The sequence below is a fragment of the Pongo pygmaeus genome, chromosome 4 (genome assembly GCF_028885625.2).
Source record: "Pongo pygmaeus isolate AG05252 chromosome 4, NHGRI_mPonPyg2-v2.0_pri, whole genome shotgun sequence".
Lineage (NCBI taxonomy): Eukaryota > Metazoa > Chordata > Mammalia > Primates > Hominidae > Pongo > Pongo pygmaeus.
Window position 1 is genome coordinate 60,383,198 of NC_072377.2, and position 20,633 is coordinate 60,403,830.

The 20,633-nt window shown below is 38.6% G+C and overlaps 1 protein-coding gene across 7 annotated transcripts in view; it reads right to left on the reverse strand.

The window, feature by feature from the left end:
- Positions 1 to 1,640: 1,640 nt before the first annotated feature.
- The window catches only part of CDC20B (cell division cycle 20B), a 64,595-nt gene continuing 45,602 nt past the window's right edge, over positions 1,641 to 20,633 (reverse strand). For 4 of the 7 annotated variants that reach the window (XM_054487939.2, XM_054487942.2, XM_054487941.2 and 1 more), the window contains 6 exons: positions 18,492 to 18,688; positions 17,335 to 17,429; positions 14,892 to 15,117; positions 10,530 to 10,655; positions 9,907 to 10,024; positions 1,647 to 4,055 (listed from right to left, as the gene is read on the reverse strand). In XM_054487939.2, coding sequence (XP_054343914.1) covers positions 3,955 to 4,055; positions 9,907 to 10,024; positions 10,530 to 10,655; positions 14,892 to 15,117; positions 17,335 to 17,429; positions 18,492 to 18,688 — 863 coding nt within the window. In that variant the 3' untranslated portion in view covers positions 1,647 to 3,954. Of the gene's footprint in view, positions 4,056 to 9,906; positions 10,025 to 10,529; positions 10,656 to 14,891; positions 15,118 to 17,334; positions 17,430 to 18,491; positions 18,689 to 20,633 lie in introns of all 7 variants that reach the window. The other 3 variants (XM_054487943.2, XM_054487945.2, XM_054487944.2) reach the window with 3 other exon arrangements.

The following is a 20,633-nucleotide window of genomic DNA, read 5'->3' on the forward strand; positions in this document are numbered from 1 at the left end:
AATCTGCACCAGCAAAGTGAAGCAGAGTTACATGGCAGCCTTGTAGATAATGCAAGGATTATGTGATCAATGTCACCAGAGTCATTTGTGCATCAAGTGACATGGGAATGCTTCCTGAATTATTCGTCTCTCTGTCTCAGTGAAATCCAGCAAGAACGACCCTAAGATCAGGTCTAATAACAAATGCAGTAAAGGGCTCCACAATTCCACAGGAAACAGAAATAGCCAGTCTGGAACATTTGTGTTAAAAGGAAATATAGGTCATTGTTCCACATTAACGCCTGCTTTTCATGTTATACACAAGAACCTGAGTCTATGGGAGAAAAAGAAACAAGCAATGCCTTACAGTATTTTCCAAATTACATGCCCTTTCCAAAGGGCATACAAATAAAGTGCTTGGGCAGCCAAGAAAATTATACAATAGAGAGTCAGCCTTCTTTCTCAGTGCCTTGCATTTAAGCCTTGGATTACCTAGGTGATTTCTCAGTTCTCTTTGTTCTTGAGACAGGGTAGATCCAATCAACACAGTGGTTACAGTGGCTGCCATCCCATAGTAGGGAGTGAGTGTTGACTTGTATCCAGAAAGTTTTCTTTGGAAAAAACCCTCATAATATTTTTTCAACACAGAGAATTTAGTAGGTAGTCATCAGCCTGCAGTCATTTCAAGATGTGATTATGTGAACAGATTCTTTCAATTTCTATAGTCCCTTTAGTAATATAAATTTTATATATGTATATATTATGTAATACAAATTTAAATATATATATTATATATGTATATACACATACACACATATGTATACACATATACACACACATATATACATGCATAATACATATTCAAACCAATAAGATACAGCAACACTAAGAGACAGGCTCTCAAAATAAAAGAAAGTGCAAAAAAAAAAAAAAAAACCAACAACAAAGGAAGGAGCACAGCTCAAAGACTGGCTAAAATAATAGTACATTGGTTTTCAACCATGGTAGTTCATTAGACTCACCAAGCTCTTTAAAATTACCAATGCCCAGGTCCCACCTCTAGAGATTCTGATTTAATTGGTATTTGGTGGGACCCAGGATGTAGTATTCTTTGTATGAGCTCTCCAGTGATTCTAATATGCAGCCAGGGATAAGAACCCTTATACTAGAAAAGGAGACCTGGTGCTACTATATAAAAGAGAGGCTCTGAGAGAGTAACTATGATGATATTTCAAATACTTGCTACAATCCCTCATTGCTAGTTAGGATTTTAACTGCAAAAGGAGGATGGAATATTCCCTACCGTCAATATGTATTACAGATTTTGAACTCTGTTTAAAAAGTGGTTGTATGGAACCCTTGTTAATTGCTGGTAGAAGTGTAAATTAGTACAACTTCATAGGAAAATTGGTCGTGTCTACCAAAACTCAACATATATATAAACCTATGACCTAGCAATTCCTCTCCTGGGTAGATCCCAAACACACATGAGTGCTTTTATCCACCAAAGATGTGTTCTGGAATGTACATAGCAGCTTTATTCTTGGAAGTCAAAACTAGAAATAACTCAAATATCCACACACAATAAAATGGATAAACAATGTTACACAGGCATACAATAAAATATTACACAGCAATGAAAAAGAACAAACTTCAGTTTTATGCAACACAAATTTAATATTGAGGAAAAGTGAGATAAAAAAGAATATGCATGATGAGATTCCATTTATCTGAAAGTTGGCATAAGGAAAAACTAATCCATGGGGATAGCAGTCAGAAAAATGTAGAGCTGCTAACTAGGAGTGGGTATGAGGGATCCCTTTAGGGTACTAGAGATGTTCATATCTTGATCTAGATGTTGGTTACACAGTTATTTATTCATAAATTTAAAACTCATCAAGCTATAAACTTAAGACATGTGCTTTACTATATGTGAATTATTATTCCATGAAAAAATTTTAATTACAAAATTTTAAAATAAGTTGTAGCCCAGGCTTTTCTGTGCTATCTGAAAGCTTACCTTTTTCTTTATGAAAACCATATTCCAAACTTCCCAACAAAACTAATCGTAGTAACAGATATATTAATATTTTTCTTAAATGAGAGCCTCTTGTTCACATGCCAGTATTAATTGAGAGAAGTGCCCTTTGGTCATGACATAGTGTCATGAGAGTATTAGAACAGAAGTATCCAGAACAGAATGGCAGGGGACACTGGAAATGGTCTAATCATTTTGCTTATTTTCTTCTAAACATTTTCTTAGAGTTTATACCTGGTATATTAGGAAGATCAAATTAAAACCATTAAAGAAGAGTGTGCATTGCAGAAAACTATCACTTCTGTGGCTTTCAGTGGCCTAAAATTTTCTAAGGCAAGAATTACTAACATTATCAAACAGATCTAAATTTTAAAAACAGGGAAAATAAAAATATATATTGACAAATTAACACTAATTTAACAGAAGAGTCCTAAACTCCCCTGGTATATACTATTCTACTTTTGAATTCTTAAAGTTTTTGTTTTGTTGTGTCAATTTTGGGGGCATAGGGAATAGGTATGTATTAGTAAAAAAATTCATGTCAAAGCAAAAAAAAAAATCAACCAATATTTGATATCTGGCATGTGCAGAACATATGAAGGAGCACCAAAAAATATAACGCATGCTCCCTCAAGCCCTCAATTTAAACTCCTCAGGATGTTAAAACCAAAACAACCAATGATTCAAACAGTAATAAAAGATTTTTTTAAACAGCTATAATAGTATAATAATACCAAATAGATGATACAGGCTAATGCCAAGAACTCAAACCCAGGTAACATCATTTCAAAACACTTCCTGGAGAGGTTAGGACTTGTGTGGGTGTGTAAAGGAAAAGGAGAGAGAAGCAAGAATTCAGATTAGAAGAAAAGCTCCAACAAGGCAAGAAATCACAAGACTTAGCCAAAGTCTTAATATAGGAGATGAATGGGAATTAACATTCAAAAGACACAACAGCGAACTGATCAAGTTTGAAGGAACCTTAGCAGTGATCAAATCCAAATTCCTATCCTTGCAGATGTTGCAACACATCCAAGGTTACAGGGTGTATTTATGGCAGAGCCAAGGCAAGAACAGATCTCCTAACTTCGAGTCCTGGGCTCAGGACTCCAGAGGTTGAGGTCAAAGGTGTTTGGTAATAGGTTGTCCTTGAGAATTGATGAGCAGAGGACTGAGAGGATCGGCACATGACTTTTAGATGTTCAACCTAGCAGTGGTGTGGAGTCAAGAGGATCAGTTCTAAGACAATGACAGCAGACTGGCTGTCAGGCACACAGGATGTGACTAGGTGAAGCAAAAGAAAAGAGAGCAATGGGTGAACTGAGGAAGTAAACAGCAGAATAATCAGGAGGTTCCCTGAGTAGGAGACCAGAATAAGGATGAGACCATCAGGAGGGGAAAGGGATTCCTAGAGAACTGATTTTTAGAGAGAGTAATATGCACACTTAACATACTGCCTAGCATATAGTGAGATTTCAGTAAGTGTTTTTCAAGTGAATGAGTTGTGTTTTCAATGTGTTGAGATTGAGCTAAAGACAGGAAAGTATCTCAAAAAGGAACTATCCTGAGGCAATCAGAAATATGAGGTTTGGAGCTGGGGAGAAAAGTCATACGGGAAAGAAGTAGAAATCTTTGCTATAGATGTTATTCTGAATAAAGTAGTGAAAATGAATCTATAGAATGGGGTAAGAATGAGAGGAAGAAGAGGAGGGGGAGGAAGAGGGGCAGAAAGAAGAAAGCAGAGAAGAAAAGAAGTCGATCTCTGGGAAGCAGAGCAAGTAAAGCAATCTGCAAAAGAAGAACAGGAGAACAGGCATTCACATCAAGAAGAGTATTTGAACTTGTTTGATACTCATAAAAACCCCATGGAGAAGACATAGCCAACATCATCATCTTCACTTAGAAATAAGGAAACTGAAACCTAGAGGGGCTGGGTGCTAGTAGCAATTCCATACAGAGGCCGTCCCATCAGCTGCAGCAGAAAACACCCGGGTCTGGTCTGGACTCAAAGCCAGGTGCAGCACTCTGCCCCTGTGGCCTGGGGGAAGAAGGAAAGACAGTTCATACTCCTCCACGTTACATGGGCTGCTGCTCAGGATTGTAGGCAATGTAAGTTGGGGCCATGAGTCCCATCCCAGGATAAAGGGCTTTCCCACATCCCCCAGGTTCAGAGCTGCCACCAACTGAGCCATGCTGGGAGACAGCAGTCAGGGCCGACTGCGACAGTTTTCTCCCTCAGTGCTCTTGCCCCTGTATCAGTGTCCTGTGGCTGCCATAACAAATTACCATCCATTGGGTGGCTTAAAACAACAGAAATTGATTCTCACAGTTCTGGAGATGGAAAATCTGAAATCATGGGGTCACAGGGGCTGTGCTCCCTAGGGAGGCTCTCGAGGGGATGCCATGCCTTGCAGCTATTGGCAGTCATTGATTTGTGGCCACATCACTCCAGGCTCTGCCTCTGAGACCACGTCTCCTCCTCTTCTGTGTGTCTTTTCTCCTCTGTGTGTCTCTCACAAGGATACTGGTCATTGGATTTAGGGCCACCTGGATAATCCAGGATGATTTTATTTCAAGATCCTTAATGACATCTCCAAATGCAATATTTCTAAATAGGTCCCAGTCTGAGGTTCCAGAGATTTAGCATGGGTATCCTTTAGGAGACCATTTATCAGCCTACCACACCCTTCATGCCCTATACTGTTGTTAGTTCTGTCTTCTTTAATCCACCCATTCCTACGAATGACAGTGCTATGCTCCTGCCACATATCCCAGCCCTCCCCCAGAAGTATCCCACTGGGCCCCGGGTTTCAATAAACTAATCAGATAAACTGAAGCAGCTTAATGAAAAAGGAACCAAAAAGCTCTCCCACAGAGCATGCATGAGCCGCACTTAGGAAATTCTGGAGACAATACTTCTACTTCTGTTAAATGATTGCACATATACACCATGGAATACTATGCAGCCATAAAAAATGATGAGTTCATGTCCTTTGTAGGGACATGGATGAAATTGGAAATCATCATTCTCAGTAAACTATCGCAAGGACAAAAAACCAAACACCGCATGTTCTCACTTATAGATGGGAATTGAACAATGAGAACACATGGACACAGGAAGGGGAACATCACACTCTGGGGACTGTTGTGGGGTGGGGGGAGGGGGGAGGGATAGCATTAGGAGATATACTTAATGCTAAATGATGAGTTAATGGGTGCAGCACACCAGCATGGCACATGTATACATATGTAACTAACTTGCACATTGTGCACATGTACCCTAAAACTTAAAGTATAATAATAATTTTAAAAAATGATTATTTGCCAAAGAACATTCTATGGCACAGTAGTCCCATGGGAGGTTAATAGGTATTAAAAATGAAAAGACTGTTTAATGTTCATACTAATTTGGAAGCTTTGAGTTAAGAAAATTAAACATTTCCTTATTTCAGGATTTCTTTATTTTAGGACTACTAGAAGCATTACAAATGTTTTGGAGATGAGGCTATAATAGGCAGTACTTCTCAGACTTATCTGACCACAGAGTTCTTTTAATTTGAGCATCTCAAGGGACTAGTGCTCCTTGGAAAATGCTTTGCAAAATCTGGCCCAATCCAACAGTGACTTTAATGGTCAAAACTTTAGGCCAAAATAGGTGAAGCTGACTCTATGAAAGGAGCCCGAGGCTAGGAGAATGAGGGAGGAAAGGAGGTCAGATATGATTTTGAGTGAGTAGGTATTTGTGGGCACAGCTGAAATCAAACTAGATGGGTGGTCACTGCTCAAAGGACCGTACTGCCTACGACTCAATGAGAGCTGGAATTTCAGAAATGATCGTGTACTCTGATACAAGGTTCTCAGCAGAAAGGAATGTGAAAACACTATTCCACTACCAAGAGAGACATATTTAAGATGCTTATTCTTCTACACACATCACTCCCAACACTCTCCTTTGTGCCTGTCCACGTGCATGCGCATGAACACACACACACGCACACACACACCACACACACGCACCAGTAAAGGATGCCTCCAAGGGGACATAGGATTGGCCCTGGGTGTGTTGGGACATAAAAAAGTTTACATTTATAAAGACAATGGAGGCCCCTTATTTTATAGGTGAGGGAAAAGATTTGGGGATACCAAATGTGTTGCCCAAGGTCACACAGCCAATTAATGACAGAGCCAGAACTGGGATCCAATTAAATGCTGTGACTATTCAGACCACACTCCAAACCCTGACAAAAGAATCTCTTTTTTTATGGAAGACCACTGTCTATTACTTAAAAAATAATAAACCATATAAATGAAAAGCAACTTGATTTAGTTGTTTTAAAAGGATAAATATAGGAGATGGACACAGTGGCACACGCCTGCAGTCCCAGCTACTCAGGAGGGTCACTTGAAGCAAGGTGTTTGGGGCTACAGCGCACCGATGCTCAAGCCTGTGAATAGCCACTGCACTCCAGTCTGGGCAACATAGCAAGATCCAGCCTCTTAAAAAGAAGAGGATAAATATATAATAGAACATTACTGTAATGCTTTTATTTATTTATTTATTTCAAGACAGGGTCTCACTCTGTCACCCAGACTGGAGTGCAGTGGTGCAAACACAGCTCACTGCAGCCTCAACCTCCTGGACTCAAGTGATCCTTCCACCTCAGCCTCTCAAATGGCTGGGACTATAGAGTGTGCTACCATGTCTGGCTAATTTTTGTAATTTTTCTAGAAATGGAGTCTCACCATGTTGTCCAGGCTGCACTAATGCTTTTAAATTAATAAGAAAGAAAAGTCTATTCAATAAATGTAATAGGTAATAAATATAACTTCACCCTTTTGTGTTATGATGAAGAAGAGAAAAAGGGAAAAGGAATAACGGTGGGGGGAAATCCCAGTCTTTTCCAAAGCATGTACTGAAAACTATCTTGACTTAAAAACTGGAAAGCTACTTCTAGAATTTGTTAGGAAAATGGCATTCGGATTGGACGCAAAGACATTCTTGAAGTTTTTCTCTCACATCAGTGACAATCTTAATTTACCAGATAGTGTGAAATGTCATCTTTATCTCAGACAAAGGTCCTTTTTAGGGCTTATTTTCTCAAGTTCTAAGAATACAGACACTGAAAGCATGAAAATGTTGTCTTCTTTCTGCAACTATAGTCATAAATGAGACCACATATTGATACATGGAATGATGAAACCAAGCCAAAGGCCAGATCTTACCCTATAAGCTAAAAAGCTACCTACTCCTATTTTAAAGCTTAAAAATTACAACTCTTGAGTAGGTGGAAATAATCATAAGTTACCTTTCTTCTGTAGTCAGGTGGATGAGGTCTCTTTAACTGAAATTTTCCTCCCAAAAAAAATTATGACTATGGTTAACAGGGTAAGGCTTAGTAAAGGTGTGACCAGAATCTAGAATAGTTTTGTTCCAAACTTTGTGACCACAACCCACAGCCAAAACTACATTTTATGTAGCAACCCCATACACAGGCACGTACATGTACTACATAACTATAACAAAAGTTTCATAAAATACTACTTAAGTTTCCATTTTCCCATCCTATACTATTCTATTTCACTTTTTATTGCTGATCTTGACTCACTACATTCATAATCCAATGGTCATGACCCCCAGTTTGAAGACCCTGATCCAGATCTCAGTCATCAGGTGTATGTCAAGAGCACTGTTCTTGACCCACAATGGAAACACAGCCTCACAACGAAAGCCATAAAAATTAAATACCTAGGCCAGGGGACACAGCAGTGCTCCCTCAGTGTGTTCATGGAACAAGTACTTCAAGATGCCCCCCACTACAGGTTTCTCAAATATGTTTGGGAAACAACAAATGCTATCATCTTCTCTTGGTGATGCACAACACACATAATCTATCCAAGCGTTTGGAAGGTCCTTAAGAAAGAAAACACTGGCCAGGCATGGTGGCTCATACCTGTAATCCCAGCACTTTGGGAGGCCGAGGTGGGTGGATCACCTAAGGTCAGGAGTTCAAGACCAGCCTGGCCAACATGGAGAAACCCCATCTCTACTAAAAATACACACAAAAATTAGCCAGGCGTGGTAGTTGGTGCCTGTAGTCCCAGCTACTTGGGAGGCTGAGGCAGGAGAATCGCTTGAACTTGGGAGACGGAGGTTGCAGTGAGCCGAGATGGTGTCACTGAACTTCAGCCTGGGCAACAGAGTGAGACTCTGTCTCGAAAAAAATAAATAAAAAGAAAAAGAAAAAACTGTTCTAGCTTAACCCCAAATTTCCAAACTTACTGATCACATGGCATGTTTTTGTATTGACAACTTTGTATACATGTTTTGTATAACTGCTAAAGACTTGAGAAATACTGCATGTAGAAGAAACTAATGGGTTAGAGATGAAAATGAGTGTCTAAGAGCTCAAAAGTAACCTCATCTTCAACTATAAGCATTTTAAGAGAAAAGGTTAAATGCACTCTTGGAAATTCTGTCTAATATTAATGAAAAAATTTGCAAGGAGTTAAAACTGAAGTACTTATAGCTTGTAAGGACCAGAGAAACAAGGAAGTACACCTGGTAAGTACATTCTTTATTCTAAGCATCAGCAAATTGATTTGAATATCCTGTCACATGCCCCCACCTAGCTGAAGGCCCTACCTAGCTGCTGGAATTAGTTTTGTAAACAACCAGGTTTTAAGGCTTGATTTACAATACTTCTCTAATCTGAAAAGGTCCAGGGAATTGCATGTCTTTTGATTAAAAATATGAGGATTGACTCATGCTCTTCCTACACTTGCACCTGATCACCAAAATGGCTCTGCTAAGAGTTCCCTGTATTCTGATCCAGGCCACAGAGTGTGACAGCTGAAGAATACAAAGGTCATTCTGAGGCTGAGGTCCAGTCGGGCTCATCATCAGAGGCAGGAAGTCTATCTGATAAGGCTGTTTCATTGTTGCCCATTAATATTCTCAGAATCTCCAAAGAGAGTCATGGTATTATCACTACCTAACATTGCATATATTTGTTTTCTGCATGTCTCCTCTCACAAAAGTGTAGGCTCCCTGAGGGCAAGGACATTGTCTCTCTTGTTCACCTGTGTATCCTCAGCACTCCAAAAAGTACCTCCCACATAATAGATGCTTCATAAATAAATAATCAATAAGTAAATCCCAGGGATTGGCCAGGAGGCCAGGTGAGTGGAGAGAGGAAAAAGACGGGATATATAATCAGAGTTCTACATGAGATTGAATGCTGGTGCCCTGTTCTTGCATCGACCACCAGTTTTGTCTTCCTGTTTCCCTGGGCTGGGTAGAGGAGATATTCTACTCACCCTTGAGCCCCCTTTAACATTCTAGATTGCACAAAAGAGGATTTAAGGCCCAGAGGACAGGGCCTGGGTCTTGCTCCCCATCATGGGGTCTTTCTCTCAAGAAGTACCCAGTAAAAGTTTGTAGAACTAAGCTGAGAAGAGTAGTGGTCTACCTTGAAAGAGCAGATGTTCACAAAGGAAGCTCATGGTCATTAGTGGCCTCCTGACACATAATGTCTTGCCCTTTCAGATTGCCTTATCTTCCACCCATTCTACACCGCTGGTTTTTCTTCAAAATAAGATGATTTGTGATGTTAACTCGAGTTCAAAAACTGCCCAAGATCACCACTCCATCATTCATATACATATGCAAGGAGGAGATGACTTAATTTAAAGTGATGAACAATCTTAGTCAAATTCAGAAACATTCAACTATACGCTCTCTGAGGTAGGGTGGATGTAGGACTTTTTCCTCTGATGAAATATGTACTTAGAAAAACCAGAAGGAGAAAATCTTTCATTCAGGGCTTTTCCCCCCAACAACAGCTCACTTTGCTATAGGTGCATGGCATTTTACTCACCCATTTGCTTACCAAAAAACCCACCTGACCTGGACACAGTGGGACAGGTCCACACAGTCACATCATTCTTGGGAGTACCTTGGCCAGTTGCAATCTCCTTTGTCTTAGGTAGCCAGATTAAGGAACAAATCTGCAATAATGATCAAAAATAGAGAATTCTTGCAATTTCTGATTCCTTATGAATATAGTTAAACTGGTTATAGGCAGTATGCACTGTCCACGACCCAATCTCCAGTACAGCTGGGGTAGGATGTTAAAGAAATTACAACCATTCTAGGAAAGTTTATCCCAAGGCAACAAAGGACCAAGTATACAAATAGGCTTAGGTGCAATAAATTGAAGAATTTAAGTGAACTGTGATCATTGGCCAGGAAGAGCCAGACTACTCTCAAAGTTCATGGTCAAAGCAGTGATGGGAAAGAAAGGGAATGTGAAAAAAAGAAAACACAAATTATATTAACTTTGAACTCACAAATGAAGAGGTTTTTACAATAAAAAGAAACTCTTGAGAACTCAAATTCCTTATGGACTCAATAGAGAAAGACAGCTTGTTGGGGGCATAGCCTCTGTTGTAAACTATTTTCACAAGATTCCAGAAGACCAAAATGAAGATGAAGCCCAGAGGAGATATTAACCTGTGAGTTTGTGCTTGGGGTCTGGATGCTCTTCCCAGCATTTATATCCAAGATGTGTAAGCGTCCATCCTTCATTCCTCCTCCAATGGCAAGGATCCCAGACTGCCAGGGACACCAATCCATGGCCTTTAAAATTTCACATAATAGCACAGACAGGTCAGCTTCAAAGAAGGTGCACTCATGAATGTGATGCACTTAGGTAAGCAGCAAGTCCCCAGGTCTGCACCTGTCACAGCTCTCCTGGGCCCGCTATCTAAAGGCAGGAGCAACTGCACCCTCCAGAGATTACTCCTAGGGACTAGCAGTCACTTCTGGAAGGGAAGGTACCTAATACGACTCAAATGATGAAAACAATTGTGGATTTTTTAACATAGACTATGCAATAACAGTTGAAAAACTACATGCAATACATCCTATGGGGCAAAAATCTGCTGCTGGGATAGTTCACATGTGCCCTTGCAAATTGGCTCTGAAAATGCAGGCTTTCTCTGATTTGTCTACCTGTGTCCTTATGTTCCAGGTAGTGGTCAGATAAGAGAAAAGAGAACTGTATGTGACTGCTCACAACTCAACAGTCTCAAGCACTTCAAATCTTAAGGCAGTTCAGAAAATAAAGTTGCCTTCTATTTATTTATAATTATAGTTAATTCTAAAAAATAGGATTTAGTATCACACATTTATATTGATAATTGAAATTACTAATAATAATCACTTTAAAGGACATTTTAACAAATACTACGGTTATATGTATCTGTGTATCCTTATCAATCATCTTGGTAACTACCCTCATTTTTGCATCTTCTCTTCTACACATAAAAATATTTTATAAAGCAGCAAACATCGTGTTTATACTATTTATTTTCTGTTGTTTTCACCTATCATATAAACAGTTTTCCACGTTTTAATATACTTTTCACAATTGTAATTTTTAACAATCCCATAATATTCCATCATGTTGTTGTATCCTGATTAATTTTTGTTCTGCTAATGCTGGACCTGTTTTGGTTTTTTGTTGTATTGTGTGGTTTGATTTGTATTGGGTTGGGTTAATTTTTTTTGGAAAGGAGTTTTTTTGTTTTTGTGCATGTGTTTTATTTGTTGTTTGCTCTCATAAAGTACACTGTAATGAATATATTCTACATGTCTTTTTTTTCTGATCAATTTTTTAAGTAAATTCCAAGGTTCAAAAGAGTTGACATAAAGTTTTCCAAGCAGTTATAACTTTTTACAGCACCAGCATCCAATGAGTATACTAATTTCACCCTGGCTAAAGGTTATATGAAGTTAAAAATGTTATTTTACATCTAGTGAAATTAAAATAATTATAAAACAGATTATAAGGGTAATTTATTTTCTTCTTAGCAAGAATGAACTTTTTTCTGTGTATTTATGTTCCTCTAACACGTCCCACCATGTGAATTTTTTGCCATTTAAGCACCTACATCTTAATGCTTTTCTTACAAGTTTGAGTCCATTTTTTAAAAACACACATCTGAATATACAATAGTTGCTCTCATTCTTCATTTAACCAACTTGCTAAATTAACCAAAGTTCTCCACTCCTTCTGTAAAACATATTTACTCCTACCTATAGCATCCTAATCTTCTGTTCTCTAGAATGCTCCACACTTCTGCTCCCACTAATTAAGCTGTAGGTTTCTAGAGCCCACTGTGTTTTGCCAAACCTGTTTACGACAGGTGAACTTGTTATTATAACTGTGATTTCATCAAATTACATGTAAAAGTTTAATTAAATCACCTACTTTATTTGGACTAAAGATGATTGTTACTTCTATGAACTAAATTAAACAATTTGGAAGCTTTTTTTTTTTTTTTTTAAGACACAGTCTCACTCTGTTGCCCAGCATGGAGTGCAGTGTCACCACAAGGGGTCACTGAAGCCTCAATCTCCCTGGGGCTCAAGCGATCCACCTACCTCAGCCTCCCAAAGTGCTGGGATTACAGGCATGAGCCACTGCACCCGGCCTCACTCTATTTTAAAGATTCTGCGGCAGATTTATTTTCCAAAGATAGCTACAACACTATCTTTCATCCAACAAGTCCTTCTAAGCCTCACCCATTCCCTCCATCAATAGGTACAACCTAATTCCTCTACCTTTGAATCTGGGAGGACTTGTGACTATCCTGGAACCAATAAATGTGACAAAAGTGACACTGCATGAATTGCAAAATTGGGTTATATTAATAAAAGGTGTTACCGCTTTCACCTTGCTCTCTGAAGCACTGGACCTATTACCCTGAATCACAGACTCCAACTGGTTTGAGGCAACCATGTTGTGAGGAAACCCAAATCAGCCCACACAACATGAAGATGCTCTGGAATTACAAGAAGGAGCATGCCCAGCCAGCCGGCAAACAAGTGGTCCAGCCCCCTACACTTTTAGCTTCCAATGCTGTCTAACTGCAACCTCATGAGTGATCCTGAGCCAGAACCGCTCAGATGACATTTTCCCAGAATCCTTACCCAGGAAACCATAAAAGATAACGAAATGATTATTGTTTTAAGCCACTAAGTTTTTGAGTAATTTGTTCCACAGCAATAGATAACCAGACAGATACTATAAACAGAAACCTTGAACAATGAAATATGGTTATAGTTCATACAAGAAAGACAATGAGGAATTCTCATCAGCCTCCCAACACTCAAAGTAAAGGCCTTGGTCTCACGTGGTGAATTAATGTACAGTTTAATAAATCTGGTGAATGTAATGTTTTCAGTCAAAATAAAATATCTACAATATATATCATAAGTTAAAGTTCCCTGCTTTAATTGTCGTTTTCGAATAACCATTCTCCACCTCTGATTAGGCTGGAGAAGAGGGCTATTTCACAGAACACAAAATTTTGCAATTTCAAGAGGCTCAGAAATTCCCCTGAGCCCATGGACCCCAGTTTTACCATATGATGGATAATAATTTTTTATATTTATTAATAATCATTTTCTTAAATACCCTACACTTCCAGATAGCTTTTATAATAAATATTTTGGTAAAACTAGAAGCTACACCATGAGAGGAATCACGCAGATGTCAACCTGCAAAGTCTACTCCTGCTCCACCAATTGGTTAGCTGGTGACTGAAGACATGACTGGTGACTGTTCAGTGATTCCCCAGGTGCTGACTGCCAGGAGGCTTGGCTTGCTCTGGTTTCTGGAGACTCTCTCTTAGTGAAAAGGACTCCCATTTAGTAGTTCAGTGCATCAGATTTTTGACAACAAGGCATTTAAAAAGGTAACTTGTCTTGCTTGGCTTGGGTTTTCAACTATTTTTTTGTTTTGTTTTTGTATGTTGTTTTCAGACAGAGTATTTTACATATATTTTGCCTACTTTTTTTCAAGTCATGAATACTGGGAATTTGGACCGATCATCATTCTCAATATCCTGTAGACATGAAAAACCACAAGCCAGGAATATTGGGCCAGCACAACGTAGTGGCAGCAGTCACTATATATTTCATCCTATATTAGGAAGCCCTGTAATAACTTTTAAACCCTCTTGTAATAAATTTGCTTACTGTTAATAAGGTAGAACCATTTCTTTGCTCTGTGAGTGACATATATTCTGGGACTATGTTAAGGTCAAGACATACATCTGTGTCACCAAGTCCTCAAGAAGGAGACTATGGATTTTTTTTTACTAGAAATAAGAATTTAAAAGTCAGAGAAATAAATAATTATGCAGAACATGGTGGGGCATTGATCTAACTCCACAGCACCCTGCCATCTTCTGACAGTGGGTCTCTTTTCTTACATGTGAGCTTGTGACCCAGGCCCGTCAGTGTGCCCATCTCTCTGGCCACAATTATTAATTGAGAGAAGAGAATGTGACCAAAGGCAGACTCGAGTCCTCCCTGGCACATTTCTACAAGAGTTATAAGGAAAGATGGCTTCTTATCCAGCACCCATCTGGAAGAATCTGAATCTGAAGCTGCCAAGAGCCATCTTGCCCAGAAAATGAAGTCCGAAGGAAGACTGAAACCAGAGATAAGCAGAGCCAAGAGCTAAAAAGATGGGCCCAAATGACATTACTCAAAGTCTTAGACCCAGCTGATATTTAAAACCAGCTGTATGTACCCAGGACTCCAAAGTTACATAAAAAAATAGATTCACTTTTTTGCTTAAACTTAAGTTTGACTTTGGTTTCAGTCACCTACAACTAAAAAATCTGACCAGTGGAAAGTATAAATAGGGTTGTCTTTCAGGAGAGTGATGACAAACTCCGAAGCAAATTCTAGAGAAAGAAAAATCTCAAAACATTGGCTTAATGATTTTCTTTTTATATGTGAAGGATACCCAGTGGCCTCTGAGTAACAGGAAACCTAGAAATCTATTGGGTTTCTTACCTTGACTGCTGTAGACTGGGGTATGACTTTCAGCGGTTGGCCCTGTGCACTGGCACCTGGATCGTGGGGCCATATTGTCAGCAGTCCATCACTGCAGCCACTGGAAAGCAGCCTGCCATCCGGTGACCACTTCAGAGCACACACAGCTTGCTTGTGGCGAAGTGTTCCAACATGATGCTGGGCTACCCGAACATCGTGATGATAAACACGCCCCAGTCTTGACCCACTGCAAGTTTACATAACAAAAAAATTAAGCCCTGTTGCTACATAAACATTTGAAAACATGGAGGAAAGCATAGTTCAAAGTAAAACTTCTGAAAGACCCCTAGGACAGATTCAAAACACAGGTGGAGATTCCTTGGGTTAATAAGGATGGAGGGTTCTGCCTAGAGGATTCTTTTCACAAGTGAAATTGATTTGTCTGGCAGAGTTTGAAGTCTACATTTAAAAATATCCTTTGATAGATGTTTCTAATGACTTTAATCTGATGCAGGCAGCGATGGAAAAATAAGCTGAGAAGATTACCAGATTTTCCCAAATAGTAGTTTATATACGGGACCTAGGAAATATTAACACTTTTCTGCAACTTTGAATATTTCAGATTATCTCAACAAAATGGTTTCGGTATGTATTTATAGTAAAATGTTAGACATAGAAAAAGGAAATAAATTTCTAACAGGTAGATTCCTATTAACCTATAGATCCATTCTTAGTTTTGCTAAAGGTACTAATATGTAAAAGAAGTTTAAAACCAATTGAATGTCACAGCAAACTGCAATATGATTCCTAATCAGTGGATAATGTCTCCATTCATGCTCAGTGATGTGAATCTAAACAACTAAAGATCACATCACTTTTTCAAAGATAATGAACTCTTTCTGGATTAATTTAATTTTCTCTAAGGAGTAAGTAAATGATGTTCCACAATTATTTCAGACATTTCTTGAAGTCCAGTGTCACATTGTTTAAAACTATGCAATGCTGAACAGCATTGTGATTAACAGTATGGGCTCCGGAGCCAGACCAGCTGGGTTATTCCAACTCTGTCACTTACTAACCACGTGACTTCAGGCTAGTGTCTTAGTTTAATTTGAAAAAACAAAATTGAGGATAAGAGACCACCTTATCACGTTACTGCAGTGATTAAAATGAAATTACACACATAAAAAGTATAGCACAGTGCCTGGCACAGAGTATTCTGAAAATGTTAGCTGCTATTATTATAAGAAAGGATCTGTTCATTTTCCTCGTGGATAATAAAACTAAATTTTAACAATGCAGATTAGAAAAGGAGCTTGAGTACATAATTGACTGCAATAACTAAGTTGTTTTAAGTCCGGCCAAAAACACAAGATATTCAAGTCTCAAGTTTACATCAAATCACTTACATACATTTTAAAAGTCTTTGGGATGGCCAGGCACAGTGGCTCATGCCTGTAATCCCAGCACTTTGGCAGGCCAAGGCGGGCGGGTCACAAGGTCAGGAGTTCAAGACAATCCTGGCCACCATAGTGAAACCCCATCTCTACTAAAAATACAAAAATTACCCAGGCATGGTGGTGGGCGCCTGTAGTCCCAGCTACTCGGGAGGCGGAGGTTGCAGTGAGCTGAGATCACGCCACTGAACTCCAGCCTAGGTGACAGAGCAAGATTCCATCTCAAAAAAAATAAAAGTCTTTGGGATTTATCTAACTTAAGTCTACCTTAATCTTAAGAACTACAATATGAAAATGAATGGCTATGATTAAAAGCAATATATATTTAGACCAGTTATGTAGGCTTATAGGAAAAAGTCCCTAATTTTTCTGGTTAAAAAGAAGCAGTTAAACTAAATCACTAGTTCTCAAAGGGATGTATCATCAGCATCACTTGGGAAATGAGAAATGCCAATTATCAGCCCCTCAAGACCTAATGAATCTGAAGTCCCTCAAGTGAAGCCAGCAATCTGCATTTTGAGGAGCCCTCCAGGTGATTCTGATGCATGTTCAAGTTTGAGAACTACTGAACAGGATAATCTATGAAGTTCCTTCCGCTCTAATTTCTGTGGGTCTATGAATTGGAAATGTGTCCCAGAGAGCTTAACATATTCCATAGTATAGATACTGATAGCAATAAATACTTGATTTCAGCAAAATATCCCTTTAGTACCTATTACTTAGCACAGAGAAACCTTTTGCTTGAAGGGAGTTTCACATTTTATCTGAACAATTTAGTGAATCCCATGCAGAAGGCACACATGGTACATGTGGCCACCAAGACACTTACATGACCAGCAGATCTGAATACCTGAGAGGGTGGGATCATACCTGTCCATATCATAGTCCAATGGCCTATTTTGTTTTATTTTTGATTGGTTTAGGTTTTGAATATTACAATTGTTTACTCAGGCCCCATAATCAATTGTTAATACAAACATAACTGTCTCCAATAAGACGCTTCTTACCTGCTGAAGATGAAGTTATTCCAGCTCAGAGCGCCAACTACTGACAAATGACCAAGCATATTTCTCAGCCGCTTTTTAGTTACCACATCCCATAACTGAAAAAATGAACAAGGAGAGTTATGTAGCATTGGAGTTTTCACAGCCCACTGTCTTCTCAAAGGCCTGAGAGCCAATTACTGCTGATATTGTTAGTTTTTGTACTAAGTGAAAACCCAGCACCTCTAGCCAGCAGTTCTCAATTCTGACTGTGTATTAGGATCAGCTGGGGAGTCTGTAACACTATGGATGCTGATTTAGTTGGTAGAATAGAGCCTGGGGATATTTGGCAGTTGTTTTAAAGCTCCCCAGGTGAATTCAATGTGCAGCCAAAGGTTGAGAATTATTACCACATTTCTAGCTCCTAAATTGTGAGAATTCCAAATCTGGAAATCTACCCACAGTTACCAACAAATGTATTAATAAGATGTGGGTACCCGGACACTTTCTAGAATCAGTAATTCCACTTACTGCTAAGACACTCCCTTCCTGCCAGCTACAGATAATATTCTGATCCACATGGGGAATGACAACTTTGGTGTAAGAAGAAATCATGACATAAGACTTCACAGCATTCATTATCATTGCAGAGATGAGAAAGCAGTGAGAGAGCCATCTGTGGCCCTCCTAAGTCATTTGCACATGAGTGATATTGTTTATTCTATTGGTAATAAACAATAATAATGATACATGAGAAATCAGATAGATTGATGGAAATTTGATAAATCCCCATCTCAAGGAGCCTATCAGAAAAAAAAATTCACTCATTTTCTATAACTGTACTCCTAATCACGGCTTCAGGTGAAAGGGAGAACTGAAAGTATCTTCCTGTCTCCAAAGCTCCAAAACTGGAGATTCTACAAGCCCAACTTTAGTTTCAGAGAAAATGTATTTTTAAATATGACAGAAAGATTGTGGTGGAAACTAACCAGAGTATCCTTACGTTTTCATTAAAAAACCATTCAGTAAAAAAAAAAAAAAGCAGAATGTCATCTCCTTTTATTCCTGATACTTCAAGAGCCACATCTAGTTTCTCTATTTTACATTAACTTGTTATTAAAAGTCAATTATAGTGTAATAATACACAGAGAACATGATGAGAAAAAAAAACTGGCTAGTACTTGCACTTCTCCCTCGCTGGTGCCAACTGCCAGGCAAGTTCCCTCTTTCATCCAGGACACAGAAGAGATATAGTTACAAGTGAGACTTAAGTCTATGTTTTCAATCCCATTGTGGTTCTCCCCATTCCAGATGTATACAGCAGAGCCCAGGGCTATGGCAACAAGATTCTGAAAACTCCAGTCTAGGATATTCAGATCTATAAGAAAAGCACTTCAAATTAGTATAATTATACAGCTAAATGAAAACCTGTTCAAATAAACAACTTTATAGGTAGGGGGAAAAGACTAATACCATCCCCATGGTTAGCTGGAAAATGGAAACATGGAACTAAGAAAATCCTTAAAAGTTCAAAAATGAAAAGTGGAATAGAATCTGGTGTCAACACTAACAGTCTAATAAGCAATAATGCTTATTATTTACACTGAAATATACTTATTTAGAGCGATTTAAAGAACTGGGCAGATTCATCTACCATTGTTAGTACATGTAGACTTTGTTTAACAGATCAGTAAAAATTAAAAGCATATAATTCTTATGGAGACACTCTCGGACCTAGGATATCTATATGGGAGATGCCACCATCATTTCTAACCAAAAACACCACCCAGATAGAAGAGGTAGTGGTTCATGTTTGATACCTACACGTTCTCAACAGTATTCTACAGCTTATACTAATAAGAAACCTCTGACTGCTAAGAGAAAACATATTTGTATGACCATTTATTAAAATATACCCTATCTTATTTCTCATCAGTCAGAAACTCCTGACTGACACGTATCAGTATAAAACTAAGTAGCACACCAGTTCCCCTACAGTAGTTTAAACCCCTACAATACATTCCCTCCCCATGATAAATATAAACTCTGAATGAAATATAAAAAACAAACACCTGGAGACCCTGGAAAGTAAGGAAAAGCAGTAAACTAAGTAAGGAAGTCAAAATTTGGAGAAGCAACCTGGCGGGGGGTAAGTTTCCCACTTTTCTTCTTTCACACCTTTGCCCTGAGGACAGGCCCCAGTCATGGAGTGCCAGCGAAGACTCTGACAAAAAGGCCACCATCTTTCTGGTCAGAGAAACCATGGAAAAGAGCCTGAGGCATAGAACTGATACCAGTATGAGGGGAAAGTCCTAGACATGGGAAAGCCAAAAGAAAGAGATCCTCTGAGTGTGAGTATATTAATTCACACACATCTCAGCCTTACCCCTAAATCATCTACATGCAGAAGAGACTCAAATCAGCTTAGCAAAGGCTTTAAGAAATGAACTGAGATTTGAAACATCCATACAGGTCTCAGCCTAGGCTCTGATCCACATGTATGAGATACAGACCCAAACCAGCATGGTCAAAGTTTAAGAAACTGATCTAAGATTTGAAACACCACCCACAAATGGCAAGACAAAACTTAAAATGTGAACCTAACTAGAACAAAACATCAACCAGAACAAAACATCAACATTCTCCACAGGACCCAGTGACTATGACATAACATCTACAATATCCAGACACAATTCAAAATTACTGGATAAATGTAAAGGCAAAACATAACCAATAGATGAAAACTCCAAGGTGACCTAGGTATAGAAATTATCAAACAAAGACTTTAAAGCAGCCATTATATTCTCCATGAAGTGAAGAAAAACACACATGAAATGAATGAAAATTCATATGAAACTTTATATGAAGCTTTAACAGATAAACAGAAAAATCAAAAGTATTTTCTAAGTAAAGAAAATAGAAACCATAAAGCAAAGCTCTAAAATGGAAATCAAATATACAAAAACCATAAAATACAAACTTTAAAATGGAAAAATATAATATCTGAAAAATTCCTTGGATACACTGAATAGCAGGATAGAGGTGATAGAGGAAAGAGTAAACTTGAATATAGATAATAGAAATTATTCAATCTAAAGAATGTGGAGAAAAAATTTGTTAAAGAATGAAGCCTCAGCGAATTGTGGAATAATATCCAAAAATCTAACATATGTGTAAGTAGAGTCAGGTCTTAGAAGCAGGATAACAAGATGACCATGGGGTTCTCACCAGATACCATGGAGGCCACAGTCAATGGAACAACATCTTTTAAATGCTGGGGGTACGGGGTAGTGGTGGATCTTTCCACCCAGAATTCTATATCC